This window comes from Fimicolochytrium jonesii (assembly GCF_025526975.1).
Source record: "Fimicolochytrium jonesii strain JEL569 chromosome Unknown EV422scaffold_6, whole genome shotgun sequence".
In the NCBI taxonomy this organism is placed as follows: domain Eukaryota; kingdom Fungi; phylum Chytridiomycota; class Chytridiomycetes; order Spizellomycetales; family Powellomycetaceae; genus Fimicolochytrium; species Fimicolochytrium jonesii.
The window spans coordinates 581,871-608,310 of record NW_026515673.1 but is presented as its reverse complement, the minus strand read 5'-3'; the positions used below and the strand labels follow the sequence as shown (position 1 = coordinate 608,310).

General features: G+C 54.5%; 7 protein-coding genes across 7 annotated transcripts; 4 read left to right on the top strand and 3 right to left on the bottom strand.

The window, feature by feature from the left end:
* Positions 1-1,159: 1,159 nt before the first annotated feature.
* Positions 1,160-3,660, top strand: EV422DRAFT_388861 (uncharacterized protein). The gene is made up of 2 exons (XM_053066836.1): positions 1,160-1,647; positions 1,737-3,660. Exons 1-2 carry the CDS (start codon positions 1,516-1,518, stop codon positions 3,444-3,446), a joined length of 1,842 nt encoding a protein of 613 aa, XP_052927209.1. The 5' UTR covers positions 1,160-1,515; the 3' UTR covers positions 3,447-3,660.
* On the bottom strand, positions 3,661-5,635 carry EV422DRAFT_613013 (P-loop containing nucleoside triphosphate hydrolase protein; the record flags this gene model as incomplete). Its single annotated transcript, XM_053073902.1, has 2 exons — positions 3,661-4,529; positions 4,608-5,635. The coding sequence occupies 2 exons, from the start codon at positions 5,633-5,635 to the stop codon at positions 3,875-3,877; spliced, it is 1,683 nt and encodes a 560-aa protein (XP_052927208.1). The 3' UTR covers positions 3,661-3,874.
* A 1,362-nt stretch (positions 5,636-6,997) lies between these two features.
* On the top strand, positions 6,998-9,243 carry EV422DRAFT_388803 (uncharacterized protein). The gene is made up of 2 exons (XM_053066834.1): positions 6,998-7,333; positions 7,493-9,243. The coding sequence occupies exons 1-2, from the start codon at positions 7,157-7,159 to the stop codon at positions 9,110-9,112; spliced, it is 1,797 nt and encodes a 598-aa protein (XP_052927207.1). The 5' UTR covers positions 6,998-7,156; the 3' UTR covers positions 9,113-9,243.
* Positions 9,244-11,317: 2,074 nt separating this feature from the next.
* EV422DRAFT_555448 (DNA topoisomerase) lies at positions 11,318-15,725 on the bottom strand (the record flags this gene model as incomplete). The annotated part of the gene is made up of 9 exons (XM_053071899.1): positions 15,491-15,725; positions 15,203-15,377; positions 14,945-15,125; positions 14,582-14,880; positions 14,148-14,501; positions 13,388-14,068; positions 11,880-13,319; positions 11,507-11,803; positions 11,318-11,434 (listed from the first exon to the last, which is right to left on the bottom strand). Coding segments are annotated over exons 1-9 (3,771 nt in total), but the record flags the coding sequence as incomplete, so codon positions are not given.
* A 168-nt stretch (positions 15,726-15,893) lies between these two features.
* On the top strand, positions 15,894-18,520 carry EV422DRAFT_388689 (WD40-repeat-containing domain protein). The gene is made up of 9 exons (XM_053066832.1): positions 15,894-16,231; positions 16,293-16,570; positions 16,640-16,763; positions 16,827-17,007; positions 17,079-17,299; positions 17,375-17,533; positions 17,619-17,723; positions 17,795-17,978; positions 18,052-18,520. The coding sequence occupies exons 1-9, from the start codon at positions 16,142-16,144 to the stop codon at positions 18,198-18,200; spliced, it is 1,491 nt and encodes a 496-aa protein (XP_052927205.1). The 5' UTR covers positions 15,894-16,141; the 3' UTR covers positions 18,201-18,520.
* A 386-nt stretch (positions 18,521-18,906) lies between these two features.
* On the top strand, positions 18,907-24,324 carry EV422DRAFT_388765 (ras guanine nucleotide exchange factor domain-containing protein). The gene is made up of 8 exons (XM_053066833.1): positions 18,907-19,003; positions 19,107-20,672; positions 20,795-21,361; positions 21,437-22,478; positions 22,557-22,885; positions 22,969-23,280; positions 23,359-23,448; positions 23,526-24,324. Exons 2-8 carry the CDS (start codon positions 19,182-19,184, stop codon positions 24,114-24,116), a joined length of 4,422 nt encoding a protein of 1,473 aa, XP_052927204.1. The 5' UTR covers positions 18,907-19,003; positions 19,107-19,181; the 3' UTR covers positions 24,117-24,324.
* Positions 24,325-24,464: 140 nt separating this feature from the next.
* Positions 24,465-26,420, bottom strand: EV422DRAFT_523084 (WD40-repeat-containing domain protein). Its single transcript, XM_053069875.1, has 4 exons — positions 26,117-26,420; positions 25,944-26,041; positions 25,660-25,747; positions 24,465-25,591 (listed from the first exon to the last, which is right to left on the bottom strand). Exons 1-4 carry the CDS (start codon positions 26,176-26,178, stop codon positions 24,589-24,591), a joined length of 1,251 nt encoding a protein of 416 aa, XP_052927203.1. The 5' UTR covers positions 26,179-26,420; the 3' UTR covers positions 24,465-24,588.
* Between the last annotated feature and the right edge of the window lie 20 nt (positions 26,421-26,440).

Sequence of the window (26,440 nt, the reverse complement as noted above, 5' to 3'; positions counted from 1 at the left end):
CCATCCGGACACACTTGTGGCTTCTGCTTTTCGTCGGAGTCTTTGAAGTCGGGGAAGGCATCTTGATAGATAGCAGACACCACATTCCCAGGACGTTGCAAGCCTTCTGGTTATGATGGCCACTCTACGCCTTTCCTTCAAACGCTCTACGAGCCTGTGAGTTCCCAAACGAAAAGGTCCTTCCCAAGATGGACCCCAACAACGGACCACCCCCAAAACTGAGCGCAGCACCCATCCGTATCGCACCCATTCGCAACACAAACACCAGCGCAAAGCCGAAACCGATATTGATGGATGAAGTCAGACCCATTCCAAAGGACCTCAGACAACTCGAAGGCGAAACCGCATTTCAAGTGGCCTCGCTGGCTAGGCGGGGCACGCCCATCTTTGTGCATGATCTTGCAAAGCGGCTGGCCTCTGGACCGCCAGCACGACAGAACCAACCGGTGGGGTCGAACGGGTCGCTGCGGGGGCAGCAGGAGCACCGGATTCAGGCTTTGCGTGGGCGGGTGCTGCGGCCGGGGAGAAAAGCGAGTTCTGACGGGGGACCGCCACCACAGCAGCAGCAGCGGCAGGGTCCGCCGAGCCAAGAGGGCTCTGTGCCGGAGCGGCTGCAGAGATGTAGCGCCTATCCGGCCATTTGGCCCCAAGGACAGCAACAGAATCGACCGGCGGTTCGCACGGATGTTGTTACTGGCCAACAACAACGGTCGTCGACACCGAATTATAGTTCGGTCGGAGAACCGCAACAGCAGCGACATCAGGGGCCGCAAGGACAGCCGCGAGCGGCAAATGTAGCGCATGTCCAAGAGCACCGGATGCCGGTCTCAACCCATTGGGTAGGTGGGCAACAGCAACAGCAACAGCAACGAGGGCAGCCGTCGGTGAATGTCATGCAGCGGCAAGTCCAACGAGCGTCGACACCATCTCAATTTGTAGGTGGACAACAGCAGCATGCGTCGCCGCGACCGGTGAATCCAGTGCTTGAGCATGAAGAGCAGCGAGCTCCGCCACGGGCGAATGTAACGCCGGGGAACCCACAGGAACGAGCGCCGCAGGCCAATGTAGGGCAGGGGCATCAACAGCAAAGACCGCCGACTTCAAGTGACTTCTCGAATTTGCACCAACAACAACAGCACCAGCAACAGCAGTGCCAGCGGGAGCAGCAGCATCATCACCACCAGCAGCTACAAACAACGATGAGTCTACTGCATGGCCAGCAGCCGCATCGGCGTCCGCCAACCCTGATGGAGTCACTATCTGGGATGCAGCAACAGCCACGCACACCGAGAACAAGCGACGCGTTGTCTTTCCAACAGCAAGGGCAAGACCAACCGCAGCAGCAAAGGCACAATCAACAGCAACATCATCAACAGCAGCGATCGTCGCCGACGCCGACGAACTCATTCCAAGGCCAGCAACAACAGCAGCACACTCCGGCGACGGAAACAAATCTTGCTCATCGCGAACAGAAGCGGCAGCGTACGATAACGCCAACTAACACGTTGTTGGGGGATGAGCAGCAACCACAGTTTGCAATGCCATCAGAGATCTCACCCTTTGATCAACAACGACCGCCGGTGTTGTATCCCTTCTCGGGTGGTCAACAGCAGCAGCAGCCTGCACCCCCGGCAAAATCCTCATTTGGTGAGCAGCCGCAATTTGCGATGCCTCCAACTCCGTCTCTTCAACGGTTGCGGTTACCGACACCCACAAAATCTTATTTTGCGCTACAGCAACAGCGAGCCGCAACGCCAACGAATCTTGTAGGTGAAAACAAGCCGGCGCAAGTTGAGACGCCACCCAATACCTCATTTATGCAGCAGCAAGGCACGCCGACGGCTCCTTCGCACGGTCAACATCAACAGCAGCAACTTTCAACGCCGGCGGATTCCCAGGGCCCGCAACAGCCGCAATTCCTGATACCTGGAGTGCAATCACAGCATGGTCCGCTCACCCCAATAAAATCTGAAATTGGCCAATACCCGCGGTTCGTGATACCCACAAATTACTCGCATAGTCAGTCTTCAACAACATCCACCTCTCAGAGTGTGTTACATTCACGGTTCGTGATACACGCAAATCCGTCGCCCGATCAACAGCAACCACCGACGCCTACGAACTCCCAGCACCCGAAGTTCGCGATCCCGGCACAATCTCCATCTGCACAGCACCCATCAACAACACCGACGAACTCTGCACGGCCGCAGTTCATCATACCGTCGAATCCGCCGATCGAACAGCATGCCCAGCCACCATCACCAGCGGTCTCTACGCGTGGGCAACATCCTGTGTTCCGCATACCATCGAATTCAGCCCCTGACCAGCAAAATCAGCAGCTTCCAACAGCGCTCACGACCACCCCACCGCGCCCTCGCCGGCGACCCATCGTACCAAAGCACCCCGTACACGCACAAGCGAAACGGAAACCGATCCCACTCAGCGAACTAGTTGGCAAACGCCCCATTCCCGTCCTGGCGAAACTCTCGCGGCTGCAGCGCGCGTTTGTCTTTGGACCGGGCGGGTGTGGGCATGTGCCACCTGTGCCTGGAGACATGGGCGTAAAAAGGATGATGGCGGTGCAGTTGCCGATTGTGAGGAGGGGGGAATTGGTAGATCTTTGGGGGCCGAGTGGATGTGGGAAGACGGAGATGATTATGCAAATGATCACAATGACCATCCTACCCGAATCCTTCACCCTCCTCCCGTCAACCTCCGGCGGCGACAGCACCCCCCTCCACCTTCACGGCAGCGCCACCCCCGTCCTCCTCCTTGACTGCGACCTCAAATTCTCCCTAACAAAACTCCGCAACACCATGCTGGCCCACATCACCCACTGCCTCACCACCCTCACACCCGCACTCACATCCCTCCCAGCCTCCACCACCGACATCATCATCACCTCCGCCCTGCACCGCCTCCACATCATGCGACCAACCACCAACCTCCAGTTCCTCGCCGCCCTCATCGCCGCCCGCCGCTCCTTCGTCCGCGCCTGCGGGACACCCGGGCCGTTGATCATAATCGACGGACTTACGTCTTACTACTGGATCAACCGGCTGGACGATATGGGCGAATTGAAAGCGGAGGTTACGGGTATACCCATGGAAGATGAAGCCGAGGGCCACCTCCGACCCGCGAAATCGTTCATGAAGAGTTCCATTCATTGGGCGGTGATCAGGGCTGTTAGGCGGTTGAGGGATTTGGAGCATTGTGGGGTCGTTGTTAGTAGGGGGGTGTTGTGGCCCGCGGGGAGGAAGGCTGGGGGAAGGTGGGGGAGTAATGGTAGCAACAATCAGAAGTGGAATGGGAATGCGCCGAGGAAGGGTGGGAATGCGTGGACGCCGAAATATGCGGATGGGCCGTGGAAGGCGGTTGTGAATCGGTTTATTGTGTTGAGGAGGAAGAGGGCGTCGGGGGAGGTGGTTTGGTATGAGCGCGAGTGATAGGCGCGGAGATCTACCTACCTTGGCACACACCGAGTGCTTTTCAGCACCATTAGTCTATATATACATACCATCAGCCGTATCCCAGCCATAGCCCAACACCATCACTCATCAGCTTCCCAAGTCATATCATCCGAACACATAGAATGGGCGTGCATAGAGCGTACGATCGTGTTAATTTAGGGGATCGATCTGTAACTGTATGCGGTCGACTACAGACTACGAAAAAAGCGGGATGTGCGTGGTATAGATGCTATATGCTATGCTGTTAACTGATGGACTATGTGCGAGTTGATGGGTGTGGGAATACTTGGAGTGATGAATGATTCGCAGGTCTTCATGCACTGGGTGTTTCGGGCTTCTTTACGGTTCTCTCTTTCCTTCGTTTGGAGCCTTCCACAATGTCTCTGTTGAGGGGAACAAAGGCGTTAGTAAAGGAGTTGCGCAACACGATGGCAGGCAACCAAAATTACGTACTTCTTCCGCCTAGCATGCCTCTCATCAAACTTGCTCACAGTCTTAATCACCTCCCTCCTAACCGCCTTCTGCCTCAACGCCTTCTTCTCATTCTTACTCGGCGGTTTCAAATCCACCATCCAACTCGGCACCTCACACCCGCTCTCCCGCATCACATTCACCACCAACTTCAAATACGGCGCGTCCTCTTTCGTGAAATACGTCACCGCCTCACCGGGCCGCCCTGCTCGCCCTGTTCGTCCGATTCGGTGGATGTAGGACGCGACTGACTGCGGGAAATCGTAGTTGATGACGAGGTTGACGCCCTTGAAATCCACACCGCGGGCCATGAGTTCCGTGGCGATGAGGACCCATGTCTTGCCCATGCGGAAGTTATTGACAACGGTGTCACGTTGGAGTTTTGTGCGGTCGGAGTGGATGATGTCGACGTTGATGCCGTCGTAGACGAGTTCGTGGAAGAGTTCTTTTGCGCGATCGATGGATTGGACGAAGATGAGGACGGGCGGTTTGAGGCCCGTGGAGATGAGTTGGCGGATGGCGATGAGTTTGCCGGCCTCTTGGCCGACGTAGAGGAGTTTTTGGTTGATTGTTTCTGTTGCGGCGTTTCTGGGAAGGGAGAAGGGCAATCCCTCTGTCAGTAACCTGGCGCATCATGAAAAAAAACCAGCGCCAGCAAGTACTCACTTTTGTCCGATGACGATACGGATAGGATCCTTCATAAACGTCCTCGCCAGCTCCTCAACGCCACTCGGAATCGTCGCACTAAACAGGCTCTTCCTTACTTGATCCCCTCCCACAATGGCCAACACGTCATCTACCTGCTCCAAGAACCCCAGCTCCAACAGCTTATCCGCCTCATCCAGTATTAAATGTCGTACTTTATCAAGTTTCAAGCCTTGCTGCTGCACTGCGTGGACGAGTCGTAGCGGTGTGGAGATGAGGATGTCGGCATTGGAGAAGGAAGTGGAAAGGTTGGGGTTGTCTGCGTTCGTTGTCGACGCGATCTTGGTCAGCACGACCGTTTTGAAAGGTTTGGACTTTGTCAATATCTGCAGCTCTCTGTGAATCTGGGTTGCCAATTCTCGAGTGGGACATATAACCACGGCACGAATGCCTTCCTTCGCCGGGTTTTTTAGATCGTGCAGGATAGGGAGGAGGTACGCCAATGTCTTTCCGGATCCTGTTGGCGCGCATGACATGAGGTCTCGCCCATGTAGCATGATAGGGATAGACTGCATCTGGATCGACGTAGGGGTCTCGTACCCCGCTGCGACGAGATTGCGCGTGAGATACGAGCGGAGGGTGAAACGAGGTCCAAGTTCCGCAAATGAGCGGATCGGGTGTGGTACGTCTGTCCCGTAGATGCGGATGCGATGCTCTTTCCGGAAGACGCTGGCTTCTTCCTCGTTTTTGAACGGGACGTACGTCGCTGGAGCCGAGGCTGCTGCTGCGTCCTTCTCTCCTTCTTCCCCTGCGCCGTCATGTGCCAGCTTCCTCTTCTTTGACACCCTCTTCGGCTCCTTTATTTTCTCAGCCTCCTGCGGTTCTTCGGCAGCAAAGAAGTCGAGTTCGGGTGCTATACCGTTTGCCGCCACTTCAGTTGCCGTTGGTGCCGCGACTTCATTTCGAGGTGCATGAAATACTTCCACATCCTGCCTAAACCGCTTCTTGTCGAACTTGGCGCCCGCCCCGAGTACTCTAAACAAGTCCATATTTCCACTTCCACTTTGCTCCTGCTTTCCTTGTCGTTTCGGGGCTTCTTGCTGTGGTTCGAAGTGCGCCTTCCTCTCGATGCCCGGCCTCGATTTTCTTTGCACTCTGCTTTCGGAACAGTCGGTCCACTTGAACTTCGTCGCACGACGGTATGCTGCTACGCTGTGTATTCGTTATTCCGGTTGCCCCTTTGTCCAGCGTTGCCAACCCTAGTCCCAATGTCAAACGCCAGAGTGGGGGAGAAAGCCATCGCGACAAGCAATGAACGAGGTGTGGCTTGTCCGCCCCGATTTCGTAAGCGAATGCGTCAGCAGGAGTGACATCGCTTGATGGTTACGTACGTACTGTATATTCTCGCTCGTTCTCTGGAGAACTGCGGCGTCAAACTTGGAATTGAAGCTCGTACTGTATGTGGGAAGCATCTACCACTTATGCCACCCCAGGACGGAGTGAGAAACTGTGAAGAGTCTCCGACCCGCTCATCGCTCGTGCAAAGGTCTTTCATGCCGGCACTACCTGGTCCTTGCATATACAGTATGTATGTACAAGTAGAATAGGCGCCTTTTTGGTATGAGTCTAGCTCTCGCCCTCCCATGGAATTACTCCCGGCTCTCCGCACCTCCAACGCGGGAAAAGAAAGAACAACGGCTGGCTACGGGAACACGTCATTAGAAAAGCCTCATCGTTCCTGGCCTTGGCGTCACTACCTTGAATGTGCGGCGGCGTCGAGTTCTCCACGCATTGTGAATATAAAGCTGCATGAATCTCACTGCAACACTGCAAACTCCCCGTTTTCAAGAAGAGTCAACAATGGTACATAGGTACATGGACTACAATGTACTTGATCTAGTCTGTAGATATTGATCTACAGTAGTAACAGTGTACTAGTACGTAGCATGCAGGGTGACGGAGACCCATCCGGAGAGCTCCTTCGACCTTCTCTCCGGGTACGAGACCATCAATCCATTTTTCACGGGCTCCTCCCGATGGCCGGGATCAAGGCTCTATATATCCACCCACGGCACATCCTTCCCAGGGGCACCAGGTCCCTTGGCTCTCTGCCCGTTTCCTGTGTGGAGGGATCATTAGGGCGGCATGATTGGATTTGCACACCATCCTGCTTGCTGATGGGCCACGGGTCAGTGCTTGTTCAATGGCCAACGGGTCAGGTTCACAACTGGCAGGCCGGGAAGAGCCTTTAACAGGCAACAGTCCCACTGTCAGGCGGACAGCTTGCGAGGCACCAAGACAATCGTCAACACAAGCCCCTCACTTGCAGCAGTCCCTCTCGCTTCATCGCTGAAACACCGGCAACATCCTCGGTTTTGTTTCTTGTAGGTTCACTCCCAGTTCACTCCAATCCAGCAGTTCTCAGCGAAGCAACATTTGCAAGCAACATTGCTTGTATATACAGCCAAAGTCAACTTAATCCTGACCGACTCCAAATAGCATCCAAGGGCGGTCTGCCGCATTGTTCAACACCCGTCTACCTACCCACTACCCCAGCTCACATACCACCGATGGAAAGCTACGATATGCTCATCGCAATAGATCCAAATCGCCCGATCCTCCCCCTGGATGTCATGCTCCAAATTTTCTACCACATGTGTCCACAGGCCGTGCTGAGGTCTGAGAGGGTCTGCCGGTCCTGGCGGCAGATCGTGGCGGACAACGACGAGCACCTTTGGAAAGCGAAGGTGAGGAGGGATGTGGATTTTCATCCCCTTGTTGTCCAGCAGCTCGGGCAAAGACACCCGTACCATATGTTGGATAGTGTGCATGCTTTCCACGCGCGCGCACGCCTTCATCTTGTTAGCCATATCTAACGTTTTGACTTGCGTACACGCTTCCTGCAGCTGAAGAGCATATCGGCCGACGGATTGTTGCCGACGCGGCTACCCGGCGAGAAATGGAAAGAGCTCTACAAATTGTCTCACACGTGGGGACGGCCGTTGGTCTTCTCGAAGGTCTGCCGCAAAGAGGTGCCGGTGATACGCAATGGGAGGGGCATCCATCTTCCTTCTTGGAGCGATGAGAGCGGCCAATCCAGCGCAGACCCAAAAAATGGGGTCACCCACAATAACGGATCTGCGGAAGCCCAGTTGGACGAGAGTGGCAACTCCGAATATGAGCTCATTACGGGCTTTGTAACAACCCGGGATGAGGAGCATCAGTTTACTCTCGCTCAGCGCCGAACCGTTGTACGAGACAACTGGATCGTCTATGTTCGGAATGGACAGCTTCGATCGATGCGGGTCGGTCGTTCTGGCACCCTTTCCCCCGAAAAGCTTCACCGTTGCGCAGGACTTGGCGTTCCGCTGCGCGTTGATCCAGCTTTGCGCTCCAACTATTTTGCTGTCGCCGGATCGCAGAAGACTATTTTCCGGAATATTACGGATGGCCGCCTGTATGCCGTGTTCGACTGCACCTACACCGAGGAGGGTGTGCTGTGTGGAGACGTATATGCGGCGCAGTCCTATGGCCCGGACATCATGCGATCCTCGTTGGAAGTCATACGGTTGTCCAACTTTGAACATCAGAGGACAAGGGTGATGACACAGACGGGGCCAGACGAGCGTTTGGAGGAGACTGATGATATGGCCGAGGATGATGAGAATGATGAGGACGATAGCGGTGAAGATGATGGATACGATATCAGCGGCGATGGCGGTCCTAGATGGGACGGCATGCCGAAAGAAGAAGGGTACCCCGGCAAAGCGGCGGGAAGCGGATCCAGCGCTGGTCGTTCCAATAGCTCATCACACTCGGCATCGAACGGATCCCACTCGCATGAACTCGAAACCCAGTCCACGACTACGAGGAACAGCAAACCCGCGCCACCCTCAAACCTCACAACCTTCCTCGAAGGCGACGTCCAGCACGGCCGCCGCGTCCACCCCTACGCACGCATCGAAGACATTGATGACTCCCTCAACGCCATCATGATGAACGACCACTTCATGGCCTACCGCACCTACTCCTCCGACCGGATCCACCCCATCGTCATCCTCCGCACCTCCGACCTCTCTACCTACGCTACCATCCTCCTGGACGACATGGAGAAGAATCTCGTGCTCCACGTGCTCCTTTCCCGCATGCACTGCATCGTCCTCTGCGGAACCGGCCACGTCGTCTACGTCTACGAGCTCTCCACCATGAAGCGCGTGCAGTCCTTCAATCTGTTTGATATCGTCGGCGATTGTGGGAACATCGACTGGGTGCAGGTGACCCCCGACGAGATGGGTGTGCTGTTTGGAGTCGATGACGGGTCGCTCGTGTGGCTGGATATTCGGCATGCGACTGCCGTGCTGTATTGTCGCGAAAGTCATGAGGAGAACTGGGGGGAGCGTGGGCTCTGGTTGGTTTATAGTCAGCGGAAGAAAAATGCCGATGCAGGGTCGGCGGTGCAGAAGGGTGGGGATGTGGAAGAGGAAGCGATGGCGAATATGGTCGCGTGTAGGGTGTTTGATGAGTGAGAGCAACGCAGACTAGGTTATGAGATGTCGCCGAAGAGCTAGGATGGCGGATGCGGATGCGGTCACGCCCCTCGGCAAGTTGGGTTGGAGGAACGGGTCGAGCACGCAGCGACGAGGGAAAACGTTTCCCCCACACCTTGATACGCCGCATTGGGTCCGCATTGGGTTGACACACTTTCAGATCCGGTGCGTGGTGTGTGCGGGTACGTATTACGCCTAACATCCGTCCGCGCCCCGTCAAAAGCCCATCTGTCTCAGCGACACGACATTTCTATCAGAAGTCCATCCATCGACAGCCGCCTCACTCTTCACCGCCATTGCGTTCCACGATCAAACCGCATGGTTGGCGCGTCGTTTCACGCCATATCGATCACGCATGAATCCCTTGTCCCATTATCGCGCACCCCATGCATTCCCCTCTTCCACCCCCACTACTTCGTCCCTGTCAGCACATCGCTGGTCTCATCTCATCCCCCGCGCAACTTCCCTCACGTCTCTTCTCACCCTCGTGCTCAGGGTACTCGGATTATCAGCTATTCGAGGAGATAAGGCCCCACGTCCAACACATTATTGTATCATACATTCTTTTTTGCATCCTTTATATTCTGCGCGACGAGTACCTGTCTAATGCCATGTAATATGCACCTGTACTAACGCCAAAGGAAATACTACTGCCACATACTTCTCGTCGCGGCGATCTATCCAAGTCGGGCAAGATTGGGTTCTATTGTTATATGCGTCAAGTCGCTCCCTATATACACGGGGGTTCACATACCGCCTCAATGTAAAAAAGTGTACCGCCGGCCGTCTACGTATACCCTCTCTCTCGCATTTCCATAAGACTACATAAAATACACATACAGCGCAACCAGCCACTGTGCCCCCACCAAACGGCATATACCGTACTCAACCTTCCCACTCACTCTCGTCACTATCAACAACTTTCCGGCGTCTAGCCGGCTTCCCGGTTCCATTCTTCGCAACTGCAGCAGTGGCGGATGCTTTCCGTTTAGCGCTGCCGGCGGCAGGCGCCCATACATCTTCATCTTCGCTTTTATTCTTGGCTGCGGAGTGATTGCTAGCGCCGTCGTCATCGTCGTCATCGATGACTAGGGTGCGACGGGCGGTCGGTTGTTTTGCTGGTGGTTTGGCCACGGGCTTGGCTGTCTTCTTGACACTCGCAGGTTCCGGCTGCGTAAACAAATCATGTTCAGCGCTATCGATGCTATCCGCATCGCTTTCCGAGTCTTCGACAGGCGCTGGTGGTTTCTTCGGCGTAGCAGCAGCGGGACGTTTAGGTCGTGACGCGACAAGGGTCGAAATGGTTGGCTCGTCAGCGATTTGAACGTCGGATACGTCTTCAAAGTTCGCATCCTCGTCCTCCTCCTCGGAGCTTACTTTCTTGGGTTTGGTCAAACGTGATGTAGGTTTCGATGCCTTGCCGTTCACGCTTTCACGCGCGGTCGGGGTCGTCTTCTTCCGTAACGGAACGAACGGCGGGTCGTCCTCGTCGTCGCTCACCAGATCCACAAGTGCGGTCGGTTTAGCAACCTTGCCCAGCCGATCCTCCCCACGTTTCCGCTTCTTAGGCGACACAGAATCCGCCAATTTCTTGGACTCGACAAACTCCTCAACCGCGTTATGCGGGTGGTGCGACCCCTTTTCGTCCTCCTCCGCCCGAAACAGCGCAGTAGTCTTGGGCATCCCCCATTCCGTAATCCGGCGCTGCTTGCCCGGCACAGCCGGCGATCGCAACAACTTCGGCGCCGCAGTGGTCGTTGGTGGTCGCGTCTCAGCAAACGCAAACGGGTCGTGCGGTTTACTGTCCTCGATCGCGGTAGGGGTGGTCGAGAACTTCCGGATCGTGCCGTTAACGGCCGTTTTGACCTTGCTGGCAGCCACCACCTTCTTCACACTCTTCTTAGGGGACGACGCAGCCGAGATATTCTCCGAGCTCCCTTCACCCCCTCGCGCGGGCCTGGAACGCGGTGTCACATCGTCCGCAGTCTTCCGCACCTTCTTCTCCACATACTCATCCTCCGAGTCCACGTCTTCCACCTCCTCACTTTCACTGTCAACAGCTCTCTTCTTAACTACCGGTTTCTTCCGCTTCTTCGTGAGATCGCTCAGTTTCTGCTGCCCACCCGGTAATTTGCCCTTCGTGGAGGTGACCTTGTTGGTGTTCTCGGTGGCAGTCTCGACATTGTCCCATTCGACCATGAACGCGTCCAGGTCGCGGCGCCATAGGTCTTGAATTTTGGTGTCGAGGAGGGTGTTGAGCTCGGCTTGCTTTTCATCGCGGTCTGACGTCATTCTTTGGACCTGTTTTCGTTAGGCAAAGATTAAGCCAGCCGATACGGCACTAGCCACCGGTCACGAGCCAAGGGTACGAACCTTCTCCATCGTCAAATTCCAAATCGGCATGCTCAGCAAATAATCATACCCATGCCCACCCGCCGCAGCCGCCCCGCCCTCCTCCGCCTCCCCGCCACTCTCAGTACTCTCATCCCCAACCTTCATCTCCTCCCCATCCTTCCCCAACGGCGAGTACTTCCTTGCCCGGAGCTGCTGCACGACATTCGCCTTTTTGCGGTTGTGCACAATCAGGTCGCCTTGGATGACTTCCAGGACGAAACGGACTTGGTTAGAGAGCTTGTTTAGCTCGCTTTTTAGTTTCGCTGTCAGGTACGCCTAGAGGGGAAATAGAAAGTGATGGTCAGAAAATGCGCCAGGGATTGCACTCTCCATAAGAGTTCGCCACGCTTACCTTCCGCTTCTCATAATACTCCAACCGTAGCTCGTAAAACTCCTCCAAGATCTCCTGCACACTCTCATACTTCCTCAACCTCCCATCCTTATCAAACAAAACCATGTTCATGACCGATTTGGTCGTGGCCATCTTGAACTTCTTCTCGAGGCCCTCCTGCTCCGCTTTTGCCATCTGCTCCGGTGTCATCTGCACCACGAAATGCACGGACGTGTCGGTGTGGTACTCCTTGTAGTCCTTGATGGAAGCGGGAACCTTGTCCGTGCCCGCCACAAGCCCCTCCAGAAACTCTTTGTAGGTCTGTGTCCACGACCCAAGCGGCAGCTCGGTAATCTCCACGGTCGTATCGTCAAGTTTATTCAAAACCCCCGAGATCTTGTACTTGTCGCCAATAAACTCGACTCCGCCTTTGAACCCGCGGTACCACGTATGCATGGGCACAAATTCCTTCCCATCCAGCCGTCTCAGCAGGTTCTCCACAATGTCCCGCGGATTGTGGTTGGGGATGTTGGTGCTCCACCCCGTACCGATCCCGTCTGCGCCGTTGACGAGGACGAGGGGAAGGATGGGGATGTACCACTCCGGCTCGATACTAATGTTCTCCTCGTTGAGGTAGGTGAGCAGCTTGTCGTCGGCAGGGTGGTAGAGGAGGCGGGTCACATCGGAGAGTTTGGTGAAAATGTAACGGGCGTGCGCGTGGTCTTTCCCACCCTGTAGCCGCGTTCCGAACTGACCGCGAGGCTCGAGGAGGTTGAGGTTGTTGCTTCCCACGAAGTCTTGGGCGAGACCGATGATGGTCGACTGAAGCGAGGCTTCGCCGTGATGGTACGCCGAATGCTCGGCGACGTAGCCGGACAATTGGGCGACCTTGATCTCTCCCTTGGTCAGGTTCCGCTTGAAGCAGGCAAACATAATCTTCCGCTGCCCAGGCTTGAACCCGTCAATAAGCGACGGTATCGACCGCACATTATCCGCCATAGAAAAAAGAATCAACTCCTTGTTGACGAAATCGCTGATAGGGATCTGCCGCACGCTATGGTCCATGAACGTGCCGGGGGTCAAGTTACTCAACCACTCCTTCCGATCATCCGCCTTCTTCTTTGAAAACGCCAACTCGAGCAACTGCCGGTCTTCGTCTTTGGCGGTTGCAAACGGCTTCATGTGGTCGTTCATGCGTCCAAAGTACTTCTTCGCGTCCGCCGCGGTGCTCGTTCCCAGACCCTTGTAGTACTTGATATGCCAACCGCGGCCGTCGTGGTTGGCCTGTTTCCAGCTTTCGTATTCAGGGATGTTGAAGAAGCTGATTTCTTTTGAGCCTTTTGTCACCTTAACGATTGGGGTGATGAATTGACGCATGAAGCCGGGGTTCTTCAAGAGACTGGGCCAGAACTGGTCGAACAGATTGAGGACCAATCCTTTGATGTGAGATCCATCGTGGTCCTATTTAACGTGATATTTAGTCCAATGACGCGCATCGCTCAAGTCAAAGCGCTTTATGACCTTCATACCTGATCAGCCATGATCATAACATGCCCATAACGCAAACTCTCCGTCGACGTATAGGTCTTATCAGACTTCAGCCCCAAAATCTGCTTGATGTTATTGATCTCAGCATTCTGCATAAGTTGACTATGCGATGCTTCGCGAACATTCAACAGTTTGCCCCGTAGCGGGAAAACACCATAGTTGTCTCGCCCGACTACGCCCAGCCCGCTGATAGCAAGCGCCTTGGCAGAATCTCCCTCCGTCAGAATCAATGTGCATTTCTGCCCGTTCTTCGTTCCCGCGTTGTTGGCGTCGTCCAACTTGGCAATACCCGATAACCGAGCCCGCTTCGTTCCGTCCGTCTGCTTCAGCTGACTCGCTTGTTTCAGCTTGGCATATGCCAAGACGTTATCCACGATCCCCGACTTGAGGACTTTCTTCATGAACTCTTCGCTGAGTTCGCACTTTGATCCGAACTTGGAGGCTTTCAGGGTGAGATTCTCTTTTGTTTGGGAATCGAAGCTGGGATTTTCGACGAGGCAGTTGACGAAGACCCAGATATGGCTCTTGATCTGTTGTGGTTTGAAACCCTCGCCTTTGTTCTTCTTCTTCAGATGTTCGTTCAGCTTTTGCACCAGTTGATCCGCAATCATGGACACATGCGTTCCGCCCTTCGACGTGCAGATGCTGTTGACGAAGCTGACCTGATTCAGAGTATAATCAGTCGATGTGATCCTCATGTACACAAGCCGAACGCGAACACGTGTGACTTAGCAAACTGACCTGCTGAAACTGCCCATCACTCACGGCAAAGGCAACTTCCCACCGAGGGTCGGCTTTCTCATAAACGATGGTAGGCTTCGCAGGGGCATCTCCGAAGACGCTGTCCAGATAGAGTTTAACATACTCCTTGAAATTCTTGATCTTTATGCGTTCCTTGTTCAGAGTAACTTTCACGCCAGGAAGAACCCCCGCGATATCGTAGACCCGTTTCGTTAACACGGCTATGATGTCGTCATCCAGTTCCTTTAGACCGAACTTCTTCAGGTCGGGTTTGAAAGTGATCTTGGTGTAGTCATGCTTTGCGGCAGCCGTAATCTTTGGCTTGGATTTGTTGCTCATATTGTCTTTGAAAATCTGCCCGGAGAAAGACGCGTCATATCCCATTCAGAAGCTAGGTTTGCAACCATTCCAGCGCTGGGTGCACAATATCATACCTGATGAAACTTCTTCCCGGACTCACTATCTGAGGTCTCGACTATGAACTGGGTGCTGAAGATGTTACAAAGTTTTGCGCCGTATCCATTTCGACCTCCCGTAACCTTCTTCTCATCGTCATCGTAGTTTGATGATGTCAGCAGGTTGCCAAATATGAGCTCAGGAACATATAATTGCTCCTTGGCGTGCATAGTGACCGGTACGCCTCGCCCGTTGTTCATGATGCTGATCTCGTTGTTTTCCCTGTCGATGGTAACGTTGATCTGGTCCATACTTGGATCTCTGACCTTGTTGTCGGCTGTCCAAACAAGCACTGTTGATATAGTGCTCGATACGGGGAGAATGTGTCTCATGTTACTTACCTGCATTGACGAGGATCTCGTCGAAGATCTTGTATAAGCCCGGCACGAAATGGACCGTTCGATATACCATGGCTTCGTTCTCAAAAACCCACATTGACACTTCGGCAGACTCGGCAGATCCGATATAGGTATCGGGTCTGAGGAGGATATGTTCGAGCTGCGTCTTCCGTTGATATATTTCCTGGAGGTCACAGAGTGTGTGTCAGATAGGCAACACTTCAAGAACAGAAAAAGCTCTTCACGGGTTTCATCGCTGACCTCCACAGCCTTGCCCGTGCCCGCCTTGGAAGATGAGGCCTTGGTGGGCTTGGTAGCGGGAGACTTGGTCGTCTTGGTGCTCATGTTCCTGACGGGCTCGAGGCCGAAAGACAAACTCGTTTGTTTCGTTTTACTGCCCATGGAAGTACCGATCTTCGAAGAAGAGTTTGTAGAACTTTTGATGGTTCCGGTTAACAAAGGTTTGGCTTTTATTTTCTATTATGTGACCATGGGAAGTCAACCGGACACAGCGCCATGGCCCGACGGTGAAACCGGAATGAGACCTACTTTTGCTGAAGGGGCAGCGAGGCCTTGCTCGTTGTATTCGTCGTCATCATCGTCCGCATGCGATGAAGGGGTATCGGGGTCACTTTGATAGGAGTCTGGTTCGTCGTCTGGAGCGGCCATCCTGTAGGAAAGAAGCGAGGCAAGCCGTGGGAAAACGCAGAATGTAGAGACCTAAACCCCAACCCTACTATAGTAGACAACACCGGGGATGGGGAGACCCTGCGCATAATTGGACTGTTCAGACAAATCATGTCCGAAAAGGGAGGGCGGCGGAAGGTTGGACAGATGGTGACTCAGCGCAGCACCCGTGGCTTGGAGTGGCGCAGAGGTGGCGTGCAATGCTTACGTGAGAGCCTTTGACGCTTTCGTAGCTCCCTGGGTTTGCATTTGGACGAGGGTCAATTGGCAATTTGGACTGGTCAAAAAGACCTTTGAAATTGAAGCGAGTACAAAAGCATATCTTCGTAAACTGCTTCCGAGTCGGAGGCGGAATAAAAGGCTATTGCAAGTCTTCAATACGTATGTCTTTGTTTCGCTCGCTTGTGTCTCTTATAACCGGCGTATTACCAATTTCGCAGTAGCGTTCTTTTTGTAATTTACTTCGAGCCATTACTGCCTCGGGACGCTAGTCAATCTAGCTGAGGCGCAGTCATGTCCGACTACCGGAAAGTGCAGATAAAGAGGTTCTCGAAGCCTGCGGGGAGGCGGACGACGGAGGCAACATATTGGAAGAAATTCAAGGTACGAGGAGCGGAGCAGCAACGAGAAGGAGGGTGGAAACTAACCAGCTACCTCCACTCAGTCTCCCATACTTTTGAAAGAATATGCGGCAGTCACCTCGATTCACTTCTCGGCGACGAGGCCACACGACTTTGCCGTGACCAGCTCCACCCGCGTTCAAGTATACAGCCCCAGCACACACGCCGTAAAGAAGACGATATCGCGATTTAAGGACACAGCATACAGCGGAAACATTCGCTCAGATGGAAAACTGTTGGTGGCTGGTGATGCTTCGGGGCTGGTGCAGCTGTTTGATCTGGGAAGTCGTGCGATTCTAAGGACGTTGAGGGGCCACGATGGGTGAGTGGCCGGGTTCCAAAAGGACGGAGCGGTTGGGACTCTGATGCTGATTATACGCATCTCTTAAAGTCCGGTGCACGTAGCTCGATTTTCCCCAGATCAGATGCAGATTCTATCAGGGTCAGACGATAAAACAGTGCGAGTGTGGGACGTGCCAACGGAAAAGGAGCTTGCCATTTTCACGGGACATGAGGTACAAATGCCTTAGACGCTATTTCGAAAATTGGGACCCATGGGCTAACTAGGCTGTTTCAAGGACTACGTTCGAGCGGCTATTGTCAGTCAGGAAAACCCACACCTCGTCGTTTCGAGTTCCTACGATCACACGGTGAAATTATGGGACGTGCGCTCCCAGGAATGCACGATGACGATGCGACATGACGCGCCGGTTGAGGCGTTGTTGATGTTCCCAGGAAGTGGGATGCTGGCCTCTGCAGGTACTAGTCGAATTGGGGAAAGTGCCAATAGCGAACCAGTGTACTCAATATTTCGCGTGAGCGTATGTCAGGTGGCAACCAAGTAAAGCTGTGGGATATATTCGGCGGTGGACGACACCTTCAGACATTAGCGAACCACCAAAAAACGATCACATCAATGACCTTCGACGGATCAGGCACGCGGTTACTCACAGGATCCCATGATCACCACGTGAAGATCTACAGCCTTCGGGACTACAAAGTCGTGCATAGCATCAAATACCCTGCTCCGGTTCAGAGCATCGGCGTGTCGGTAAGTTGCACTGCATTTTGTCCGACACCGGACCTATCATCCTTTAGGTTACTGAATGCCCATTCAATCTATCAGCCGGACGACACACACCTGGTGGTTGGTATGAACAACGGCTTGCTCTCGATACGACAGCGAATGGTGAAGACGGCGGATCTGGTGAACCCATCAAAGGAGGTTGCACGCCGTGGGACGAAGAAGTTTTGGAACAGAGGGGCAGATTACGTGCCAGAAGTGGTGAGGATCCTGACCCTGCGAACGGGTTTTCGTTCAGGTTCAGTGTATTACTTGCAAGCCCACAAGCTTAAATTTAAAATCTTAGCACGACATCCGCATTGAATCGCGGAGACGTAAGAAGCTGAAAGTATACGATAAGATGATGCGGGCTTTCCGATTTGGAGACGCGTTGGATGCTGTCCTGGCGGGGGTGTGTACAACCTTCGCTTGTCATGACTAAACTATTTACTTGACCTAATGCTGACTTTGATTTTTCTCAAGACACCGCAAGCAGTCATAGTAGTCAGTTTGATGGAAGAGCTATACAACCGTGAAGACGCCCTCCGCGCCGCTCTGAGCGGTCGAGACGACAAAGGACTAGAACCCATCCTCCGGTTCCTGATCAAGCAAATCAACAATCCCAAGTTTTCGGCGTTTCTGATTGACGTCGCTGAGCTGATAATTGGTACGTGGGGTGCAGGGTCTCTTGGGGGCAAGCTGAGGAACCGGCGAGCTTACCCATCTCTTCCGGTGAACAGACATGTACGCATCAGTCGCAGGCCATTCCCCACTCATCGACGACCTTCTCCGTCGGCTGAGAACAAAAGTCAACGACGAGATCCAAATACAAACGCGGTTATCGGAGGTCATGGGCTTCATGGCGACTCTCTTGTCTATCACAAAGTGATCGGCCGATCAACAACGCAGACACATCAACCGCAATAATCATATTCCCCATCATCCACATCCATCACTCACACTGTATTCATCGCCCACACACTGCCGCACCCCCTTCATCGTAGCTTCATTCCATTTTTGCATGTATTTATTGCATGTATTTATCCTTTGTCCAGCATACATAGACCCGCTCTTGACATAGGTAGCTTTTAGCTAGATAGCTAGCGGAGTACAAAAGAGGTAGCCCGTTCAGGGTGAACTATCGAGTTTACATTCCCTCAAACGATGTCAAAACGCGCTGTCGAATTGGAGCCTTCATAGCTCCGTCGATAATGTTCAGTTTCCGACATTCATCCACTCGCAGAGAATGGCGTCTTTCTTTCAAGAAATTATAACACACACCACTTTTTTTTTGCCAGTGCATAGCCATATTCATCCATTTTCGACTATAGCATGTTTGGAGGGCAGAATAAACGCTGGACGTTTCTGCCTAACAAAGAGAGGGGAAAGGAAGGGTGAGTTGAGACTCCAAACCATTTGCTAGCTTTTCTGACAATCCACCCATTGGGGGTGTACGTTTCTGGCTCTCTGTATAAAAGGTGCTAACGCCCGTATAGATGGGCACCACAGCTCCCCAAAACAGAGTCGCTGGCTCCCTCAACATGGAACGATGCAAGCACCGGCACGCTGTTTGGGAGGAAACGCGAAGGGCTAGCGATTGATACGCGGACAGTGGTCAATGCGCCCATCCATGCACAGGAGTCGACGTCGCCGGGAGATCTGGGGACCAAGTCATTACTGGAGTTATGTCAGGTGAGTGTGGGGACATTGCCTCAAATGCAAAGCGATTGAGACGAGGGGGCATTTAGCCGACAACCAGCAAACTGAGAGTAGATGCTCTCCCTGTCTCGCGCAGGACGGCGACGAAGCCCTGATAGCATCCCACTGCCACCGGAGCGCAGGCCCGATCCTGCAGTCCATCAACATCCCGATGGATAACGCCGGCAACACCGTCCTCCACCTCGCCGTCTCCATGAACGACGTCGCCTTCGCGTCGCTGTTACTGCTCAAGGGCGCGGACCCTAACACGGTCAACCGCGGCGGGATCACACCAACAATCATCGCCCGGCGGATGAAGTTCAAACGCCTCATCAAGGTATTGAAGAAACATGGCGGTAAAGTCCCGCCAGAGGAGGAGAAGATCGCCATGTCGTTGGGTGCGCCTGTACCGAGACGAAAAAGCACGAAGAAGGGGTTGGCCGCGAATGGGGGCGATATGTACAGTCAGCCAAAGAGCATGTTGTTGACTGGCTCGTCCAAGGATCTGTTGCTGGATGGTGGGATGACGCCTGAGACGACTCTAGCGGACGTACATGTGCCCGGGGACGTTCCGCAGACGCCGACGAGTCCGTTGCCGTCCCCAGGCGGTGTCACGGAAGCGAATTGGAGCGAGCTGGAGCGGCCTGCGGATTTGCTGTATGGTTTTCAGGCATTCCCGACGAGTTCGCTGCCTATATACAATGCAGCGTACCTTGGGCTGGGTCTGGAAGCGATCGAGACGTTACCGCTGGACATTCTGAACGCGCATGATGAGGTTGGATCCACTGCTCTGATGAAGGCTAGTCTGAGGGGACACCTCCCCGTCGTGAAAGCATTACTGCTGCGAGGAGCTAATGTGGATTTGATCGATTACATGGGGAACACCGCCCTGGTCTGGGCAGCATTGGGCGGAAACCTCGACGTGGTCAAAACACTAGCTAATCACCCTGGAATATCATTGGATGGGAAAACTCAACCCATGCATGATGATTGGGGCTACGCCTACCCCGTTACGCCGCTCGCCGCAGCCGGCACGGTAGGACACACGGCGGTAATGGAGCATCTCATCGACGCCGGGGCAAACATTAACCACACCTTTGGGCCAAACGGTTCCCGAACAGCGCTAATGTGCGCCGCATGGATGAGGCGGGAGGAAGCGGTGCGGCTGCTCATGAAGCGTGGTGCACACGTACCTGCGGAAGCAGAGAACTGGCTACGGAAAGGCTTCATCTACCTGAAGAGAGCAGCGCTGGATACCAACGCCTGGAGTGGGAGTCCCGGTGCGTTCGCCCGAATCATGGCCGCAGGCGGCTCCGGAGGCATCTCGGCCGAATCTACGGCGCCGCTCACCATCAACACATCGACGGCGACCCTGCCGCGGACCCGACGGATGAGTTTGAAAGACAAAATGTCATACTTCTCGTCCGAGGAGTACGCGTCTCTCACGGCCCTGGAGGCCATCATGACCGACTCGTCATCACCTCCTGCGTTCAGCATGGCCAGTATCAACAAAAGCAATAATAGTCTGCAGGCCGTCAGCGAGAATGAGAGCAGTGCTAGTGGGAGCAATGGGGATCTGTTGAGCGCCGGGTCGGGCACGCCGAGGGCTCGGCAGGCAAGGAACGGGAACAGGAATCGGTTTCGACATGGTATGAATCTAGATGTACGTTTTTTTTTCGTATTTGTTGGTCTTTCTCCGCACACTGCATCCCCCCTCCTCGTTTCTGCCTGATGTGTGATGTGTGTGTCCTCGGGCTAATGCCGCCTTCGCACGCGCCATTACAGAAACTCATCGGCCAAAATCCCGAGATCATCGCCCAACTCACCGAACGAGTCCCCGACCGCGGCACCGAACTCGATGCCCTCTGGGTCCAAGTCTTCCAACACGTCATCCAGCTCCTCATCGCCGCCAACCAGAACCGCAAAACGCAGTTCATCGTCATCTCCGCAAACGCCATCCACCACGCCGGGGAGATTGTTCGCGCCATCGAGTCGTTGGAGAAATCGCTCGGCGCACCGTCGACGGCCACCAACTCGTCCATACGCCCCTTCTCGCCCATCGGTACGTCCGGATTTCCCGTGCTGGCCGCGACGCCCGACAGCAGCTCGAGCATGTTCGCCAGCACCGCCGTGCGAGCAAGGATCAAGGATCTGACGAAGATGGTGAATAATGACCTGCCGAAGCAGCTGATGCTCACGACCCGGATCGCGATTGGGGTGTGGCCGCCGCAGCATGCGATGAGCGATATGATCAAGGCGGCGAATGAGCTCGGGAGGACGTGTCGGGAACTTACGGATATTGCCAATATGACGGGGTTGTTTCCTGTTCTGGACAAGGTTTTGGAGTTGCAGGTGGGTTTTGTGGGATCATTCGCGATGAGGGGACAATAACTTTTTGGAGTTGAGGGTAACGTGGATATTGTGCAGTTCTCAACCCTGGCCGCGGAAGAAGACTCCGGCTCCGGGACAACGGCAGCACCAAAGGACGCACCAGCCGAGGGTACGGCCGTTATGGCTAGTCTTTCCTACGAGGAGTACAAGCGGCAAAACGACCTGAAAGTCCTCGAAGAGATCTCCAAACAATCCGCCAGCGTCCCAGACGCCGGTCCCTCCGAGCACCGCAACGAGCTCAGCGACACCGAGCAGGTAGAAGAGCAGCGGCGGCGGGAGCAGCTCCTCGACGAGCAGTTCTTTGGCCAGATGGACCAGCTCCTCCTCTCCTTCGTGGAGGTCATGAAGGAGATCAAGCAGGCGTACCAGAATCATCTCAAGCACCAGTACGTGAGTCTCACGTCCACCGCCGCACACAGGGCCGAGGTCCTCATCGACGAGATTCGGGGTTACGAGTTGTTCGCAAACTTGACGGACGACTTGATGTTCGACAACGACGACGCGGCCGTGCTGGCAGCCAAAGGCATCGCGACGAACGGGTTTTCGTTCCCGGTGTCTGTTGCGGACATCTGGTTCAGCGTGTTGCAGGAAGTTCGCAACGCCGCGCGGAATGTGACCATGAAAGGGAAGCTCGCCAGCGGAGTGATGCCGCCGCCAAACGCCGCGGACGAAATGGTCCGCTCGACCATCCCATGCCTCGTCGCCGTCAAGAAACTGGTCGTGATTGGCAAAGAAGCCGCCCGGAAGATCCGGCGGCAGTCGTTCGACAAAGTCACGAAGCGGGATCGATGGGCACGCGATGTTGCGCAGAATGAGCATGTTAAGCAGCTGTTTCAGTTGTGGGAGGCGCAAGTGTTGCGGCCGCAGCGGACGTATGACGATGAGGGGCCCGCGCCTGTTGCGGGTGGCGCTGCTGCCGCGAGCGTTGCGACGTCTGCGGAGCCCGGAGCGGAGGAGCTTGGGATGTTGAAGGATGATTGGGAAGGGTTGGTTTTTGAGCCGACTGGCGATAAGGTGGCGGTGAAAGGAGGCCGGTTGACGAAACTTGTGGAGTGGATGACCTCCGCGCAAAATACTGGTAAGACATGAGTCCATTGTCGCCGTTCTAAGGTGCCGTCATCAACCACTAATAATCTCCCTTACCCCCACATCACAGACCCTGAATTCGTCGTCAACTTCCTCCTCACTCACCACTCTTTCACAACCACCTCTGAGCTCCTGGACCTCCTCTTCCGCCGGTACAGCTTCACCGCCCCGCCGGCGCTCACCCGCGCCCAATACGACGTGTTCCTACAACGCAAAGTGTTCCCCGTCAAGCGGTCCGTGTGCGCCGTGCTGCAGACATGGGTGTCGATACTGTTCGAGGAGGATTTCACATATGGATCGCATGTGGGGGTGTTCAAGTTGCGGGATTTTTGTGAGGGGACTGTGGCAAAGGATTCGGAGGTGTGGAAGAAGGAGTTGATGGGGTTGGTGGAGCGGAAGGTGAGCTCGATATCCGAGATTGTTGTATCTTGAGATCTCGCCACAACGCAGAATCCAACCGTTCAATCTCCCACACAAACCAGCTCAACGAGGTAACAAACCCACCTGCCCTCCTCAGCACGCCCACACCCACGGGCCCAACCCCCAAACTTCCCAAACTCCCCCCCGAAACCGACATCAATACGCTCCTCACCGCCAATCTCCTCTACCAAGACCTGGACCCGATCGAGCTCGCCCGTCAACTCGCCATTCAGGATCTCGAGCACTTTGCTAAGATCAAGCCCCATGAATGCCTCGATCAGATTTGGGGGGATAAGCGGCGGAAGGAGATGGGGACTAAGGATGTCCCGGTCGGGCCGACGGGGTTGGGGGACATGATTAAGCATACTAATATTGTACGTCAGGTGTTCGATTTCGGGATGGGAGGGGACATTAGGTGTGATTGACTGACTACCTTTCGTGGATTGATGTAGGTGACCATGTGGATCGCAAACTGCATCATCCGCAATGAAGACCTCAAAGCACGGCGGGAGGCGCTGCGATACTTTGCCCAGATGGCAGTGGTACGTCCCCTCACATCGCTCCCTACCCCTGCCATCCCCCAAAATCCACATACGCAGATCACATAACCCCATTACAGCACTGCCAAGAACTGAACAACTTCAACGGCATCACCGCCCTCAACGCCGCCATGTCCAACGCCGCCGTCAACCGCCTGCACAAGACCTGGGAAGCCTTCCGCGAAAAGTATCCGAAGCTGCACGAAGCCTACCTAGAGGCCAGCTCGACGGTCAGTCCCAAGGGGCAGTATGCGAATTACAGGAAGGTCTTGAAGGAGCTTGTGCCGCCCGCTGTGCCGTTTTTGGGTCGGTATCTTCTTACCATATGTCACCCGCACATATTTCACTCGATATTCACATCTTTTCATGTTGCAGGTGTGTCCCTTACAGACCTAACATTCATGGAACTCGGCAACCCCGACTTCCTCCCCGACACCTCCCTCATAAACTTCGACAAACGCCGCAAAGTCTACCAGATCCTCACCGGCTCCATTCAGAAATTCCAGCAGCAGCCTTACAACCTCATCGTCGTACCCGGGATCCGCGATTTCTTGAGCGGGTTGAGCAATTTGCAACTGTTGAATGATGATGAATTGTACGAGATGAGTTTGAAGGTGGAGAAGAAGGAGGAGGAGTTGAGTGATGAGGGGGAGGAGGATGGAGACGGGTAGATTAAGTGTCTGAGAGTCTTTGAAAAGAGTAAGCTTGCTGTGAAAGGGGGTTCATTTTGAGATCAATGCGTATTTTTTGGGTCGATGTTGGTGGGGGACGGATCGTCGTCTGAATGGGGAGATGTATCGGGTTGGGATTTTGCCCTTTTTTTTATTTAGTTGCTGTGACGAAGCAAATACATGTGTTTGGAAGTTTTGAGTATATGGGTCCAGTCGCCTTCTTGCGTTTTGGGTACGCTCCGGGAAGTCAATCAATGCTTTGGGATATATCGTACGCTTCGGGACGTAGGGAGGGTCCCCACAAACTATGGCCCAGAGTACTCGTACTCGGCACGAAGGCTTTGAGGTGCAGAGATGGTCGTGGTATGTATTGCGTATAGATTGATAAATAAATAGTACGCTCAAGCTAGACTAGCGTATTGCAGCTACCTGAACCCTCCGCTATGCTAGAAAGATCTGCTCACGGTCCTACTCAATCAAGTCCAGAGAAGACCGGCTTCACACCCTTCTTCCCACCCCCAATGCCGCGTTTCGCTTTCTTTGCTTTCTTCTGCCGCTTCCGCTTCTCTTTTTCGTCGTCGCTATCGGAGTCGCTGTCGTCGGATGAAGATTGGGCAGGTTTGGGTCGTTTGGTTGCTGGTGGGGGTCCTTGCGGTGTTGATGATGGTGGTGGTCGGACGGGCGTGGCGGAGTCGTCATCGCTGACTTCGTCGTCACCTGACGCTTCGGCTTCATCATCGCCAGCTGATGCCGAAGGCTTTGACGGTGCAGCGGGTGTGCTCTCTTCGTCCGAATCATCGGCTTCGCCCTCCGCTTCATCTGCAACCTCCTCCTCAGCCTCATCCTCATCCCCATCATCTCCATCCTCCTTCATAGCATCCTGCGCATTCCAAAACCGCACCGTCGCATCATGCGCGCAACTCCCGACCCACACCCCATCCCGTGTCATCCGTATCCTCTCCACCGGCATCTCGTTATGCTCATCAATCGCGCCGATCAGGCGATTCGGCAAAATCCCGATCGCGCGTAATATCCCATCGCCCGATGCCGTCATCACCGTGTTATCATCCATCTTGACCATCGAGTCGATACTGGCCGGGTGGCCGGGGAACCGATCCGTGCAGTCTCCCCAATCGCCCCACGAGAACAGAAGCAGCGTACCATCCTGGGTTCCGACCACCGCTTTGGTGGTGTTTCGCACGACTTGGACGCACAGCAGCTCGTCGTCCTGGTTGGCGGAGACGGCGACGGGTTTTTGTTTGCGGATGTCGAAGACGGAGAGGCAGCCATCCCCGCTGGTTACGAGGAGAGTTTTTTTGTGGTAGACGTGCGTCATGTCGGAAATAAAGTCGACGTTCTCGTGGTATTTCATGGCGACTTTCCGTTGGCGCGTGTCCCAGATTTTGACGCAGCCGCCGTCGTCGCCGGTTGCGATTAAGCTTTCTGACAGCGTTTGCAGCGCATTGATGGGTTCACTTTGGAGGGAGGGAGGGTGAGTACTGAAACGAACATTGTTTGGAACGTGCGGCAGAGGAACGCCTACCTGTGGGCCTTTGGTTTCTTCAGTAAGACTTTGCCTGTTTCGGTCTCGATAACCTGCAAAGTTTGGTCCTTTGATGCCGAATACAGCACTAACCAGAACAACAACCGATGTGAGTACAGATTTGAGGTACCGAGCGATGCATTCGATCTGCCCTCCAGCATCCCTCAAATCGCTGGTCGCCCTCCAGCATCCCTGCACCTCCCTTTGCTCGCCGCAGTCCGCACTTGCTACCACTCCGACCTCCTTCCGCGAATCAGCTCCTATCAGCGAACACCGGGCCATACCATTTCCGTCGACACTGAAGTCCAAGGCGCGACAGGACTCCTTATGTATCTTTGCGGACCAAGCCTGTGTTGCTTCCTGACCTGGAGTATATCTGTGACTTGCACACAGCGCCAGTGTGAGTGGGGTGTTACGTGAGGTACCTTTTTCCCTCCTGGGGAGTGACTAGACTCACCACGCGACGTTTCCTTCTATCAGACCTGCAGCCACAATGTCCTCCTTTGGGTGGAAGGCCATGGAGAACACCTGCGAGTTGTAGGTGATGGGTTGTGGAGCGTCCTGGCAGTAGAGAAAAGGTTACCATAGCTCCCAGATACTAGAGCGGAAGAGAGTGGGCCCCGTCTCCCTTCGCCTCTCCTACGGAAGCCAGCACGTACCATGTTGCGTAAGTGGGTTCTGCGCTTATGGCTGTTCACACCGAACGAGGAAGGGAAAGGCCAGAGGAAGGGGCGAGCCGGGAGCGGGTGGCGCAGTCGTGAACGCGATGACATCCAAAGTT

Excerpts from the sequence above, each read along its gene's own strand:
- EV422DRAFT_388803 (XM_053066834.1), top strand. The coding sequence starts at position 7,157 with ATGGAAAGCTACGATATGCTCATCGCAATAGATCCAAATCGCCCGATC. Across the intron at positions 7,334-7,492 it reads AGCACCTTTGGAAAGCGAAG|CTGAAGAGCATATCGGCCGA; the intron begins GTGAGGAGGGAT and ends CGCTTCCTGCAG.
- EV422DRAFT_388861 (XM_053066836.1), top strand. The coding sequence starts at position 1,516 with ATGAGCAGCAACCACAGTTTGCAATGCCATCAGAGATCTCACCCTTTG. Across the intron at positions 1,648-1,736 it reads CCCGGCAAAATCCTCATTTG|CAACAGCGAGCCGCAACGCC; the intron begins GTGAGCAGCCGC and ends TTTGCGCTACAG.
- EV422DRAFT_388689 (XM_053066832.1), top strand. The coding sequence starts at position 16,142 with ATGTCCGACTACCGGAAAGTGCAGATAAAGAGGTTCTCGAAGCCTGCG. Across the intron at positions 17,300-17,374 it reads TTCAGAGCATCGGCGTGTCG|CCGGACGACACACACCTGGT; the intron begins GTAAGTTGCACT and ends TCAATCTATCAG. Across the intron at positions 17,724-17,794 it reads TGGATGCTGTCCTGGCGGGG|ACACCGCAAGCAGTCATAGT; the intron begins GTGTGTACAACC and ends ATTTTTCTCAAG.
- EV422DRAFT_388765 (XM_053066833.1), top strand. The coding sequence starts at position 19,182 with ATGGATAACGCCGGCAACACCGTCCTCCACCTCGCCGTCTCCATGAAC. Across the intron at positions 20,673-20,794 it reads GACATGGTATGAATCTAGAT|AAACTCATCGGCCAAAATCC; the intron begins GTACGTTTTTTT and ends GCGCCATTACAG. Across the intron at positions 22,479-22,556 it reads GACCTCCGCGCAAAATACTG|ACCCTGAATTCGTCGTCAAC; the intron begins GTAAGACATGAG and ends CCCACATCACAG.
- EV422DRAFT_523084 (XM_053069875.1), bottom strand. The coding sequence starts at position 26,178 with ATGGCCTTCCACCCAAAGGAGGACATTGTGGCTGCAGGTCTGATAGAA. Across the intron at positions 26,042-26,116 it reads ATAGAAGGAAACGTCGCGTG|TCACAGATATACTCCAGGTC; the intron begins GTGAGTCTAGTC and ends GCTGTGTGCAAG. Across the intron at positions 25,592-25,659 it reads AAGAAACCAAAGGCCCACAG|TGAACCCATCAATGCGCTGC; the intron begins GTAGGCGTTCCT and ends CTCCCTCCAAAG.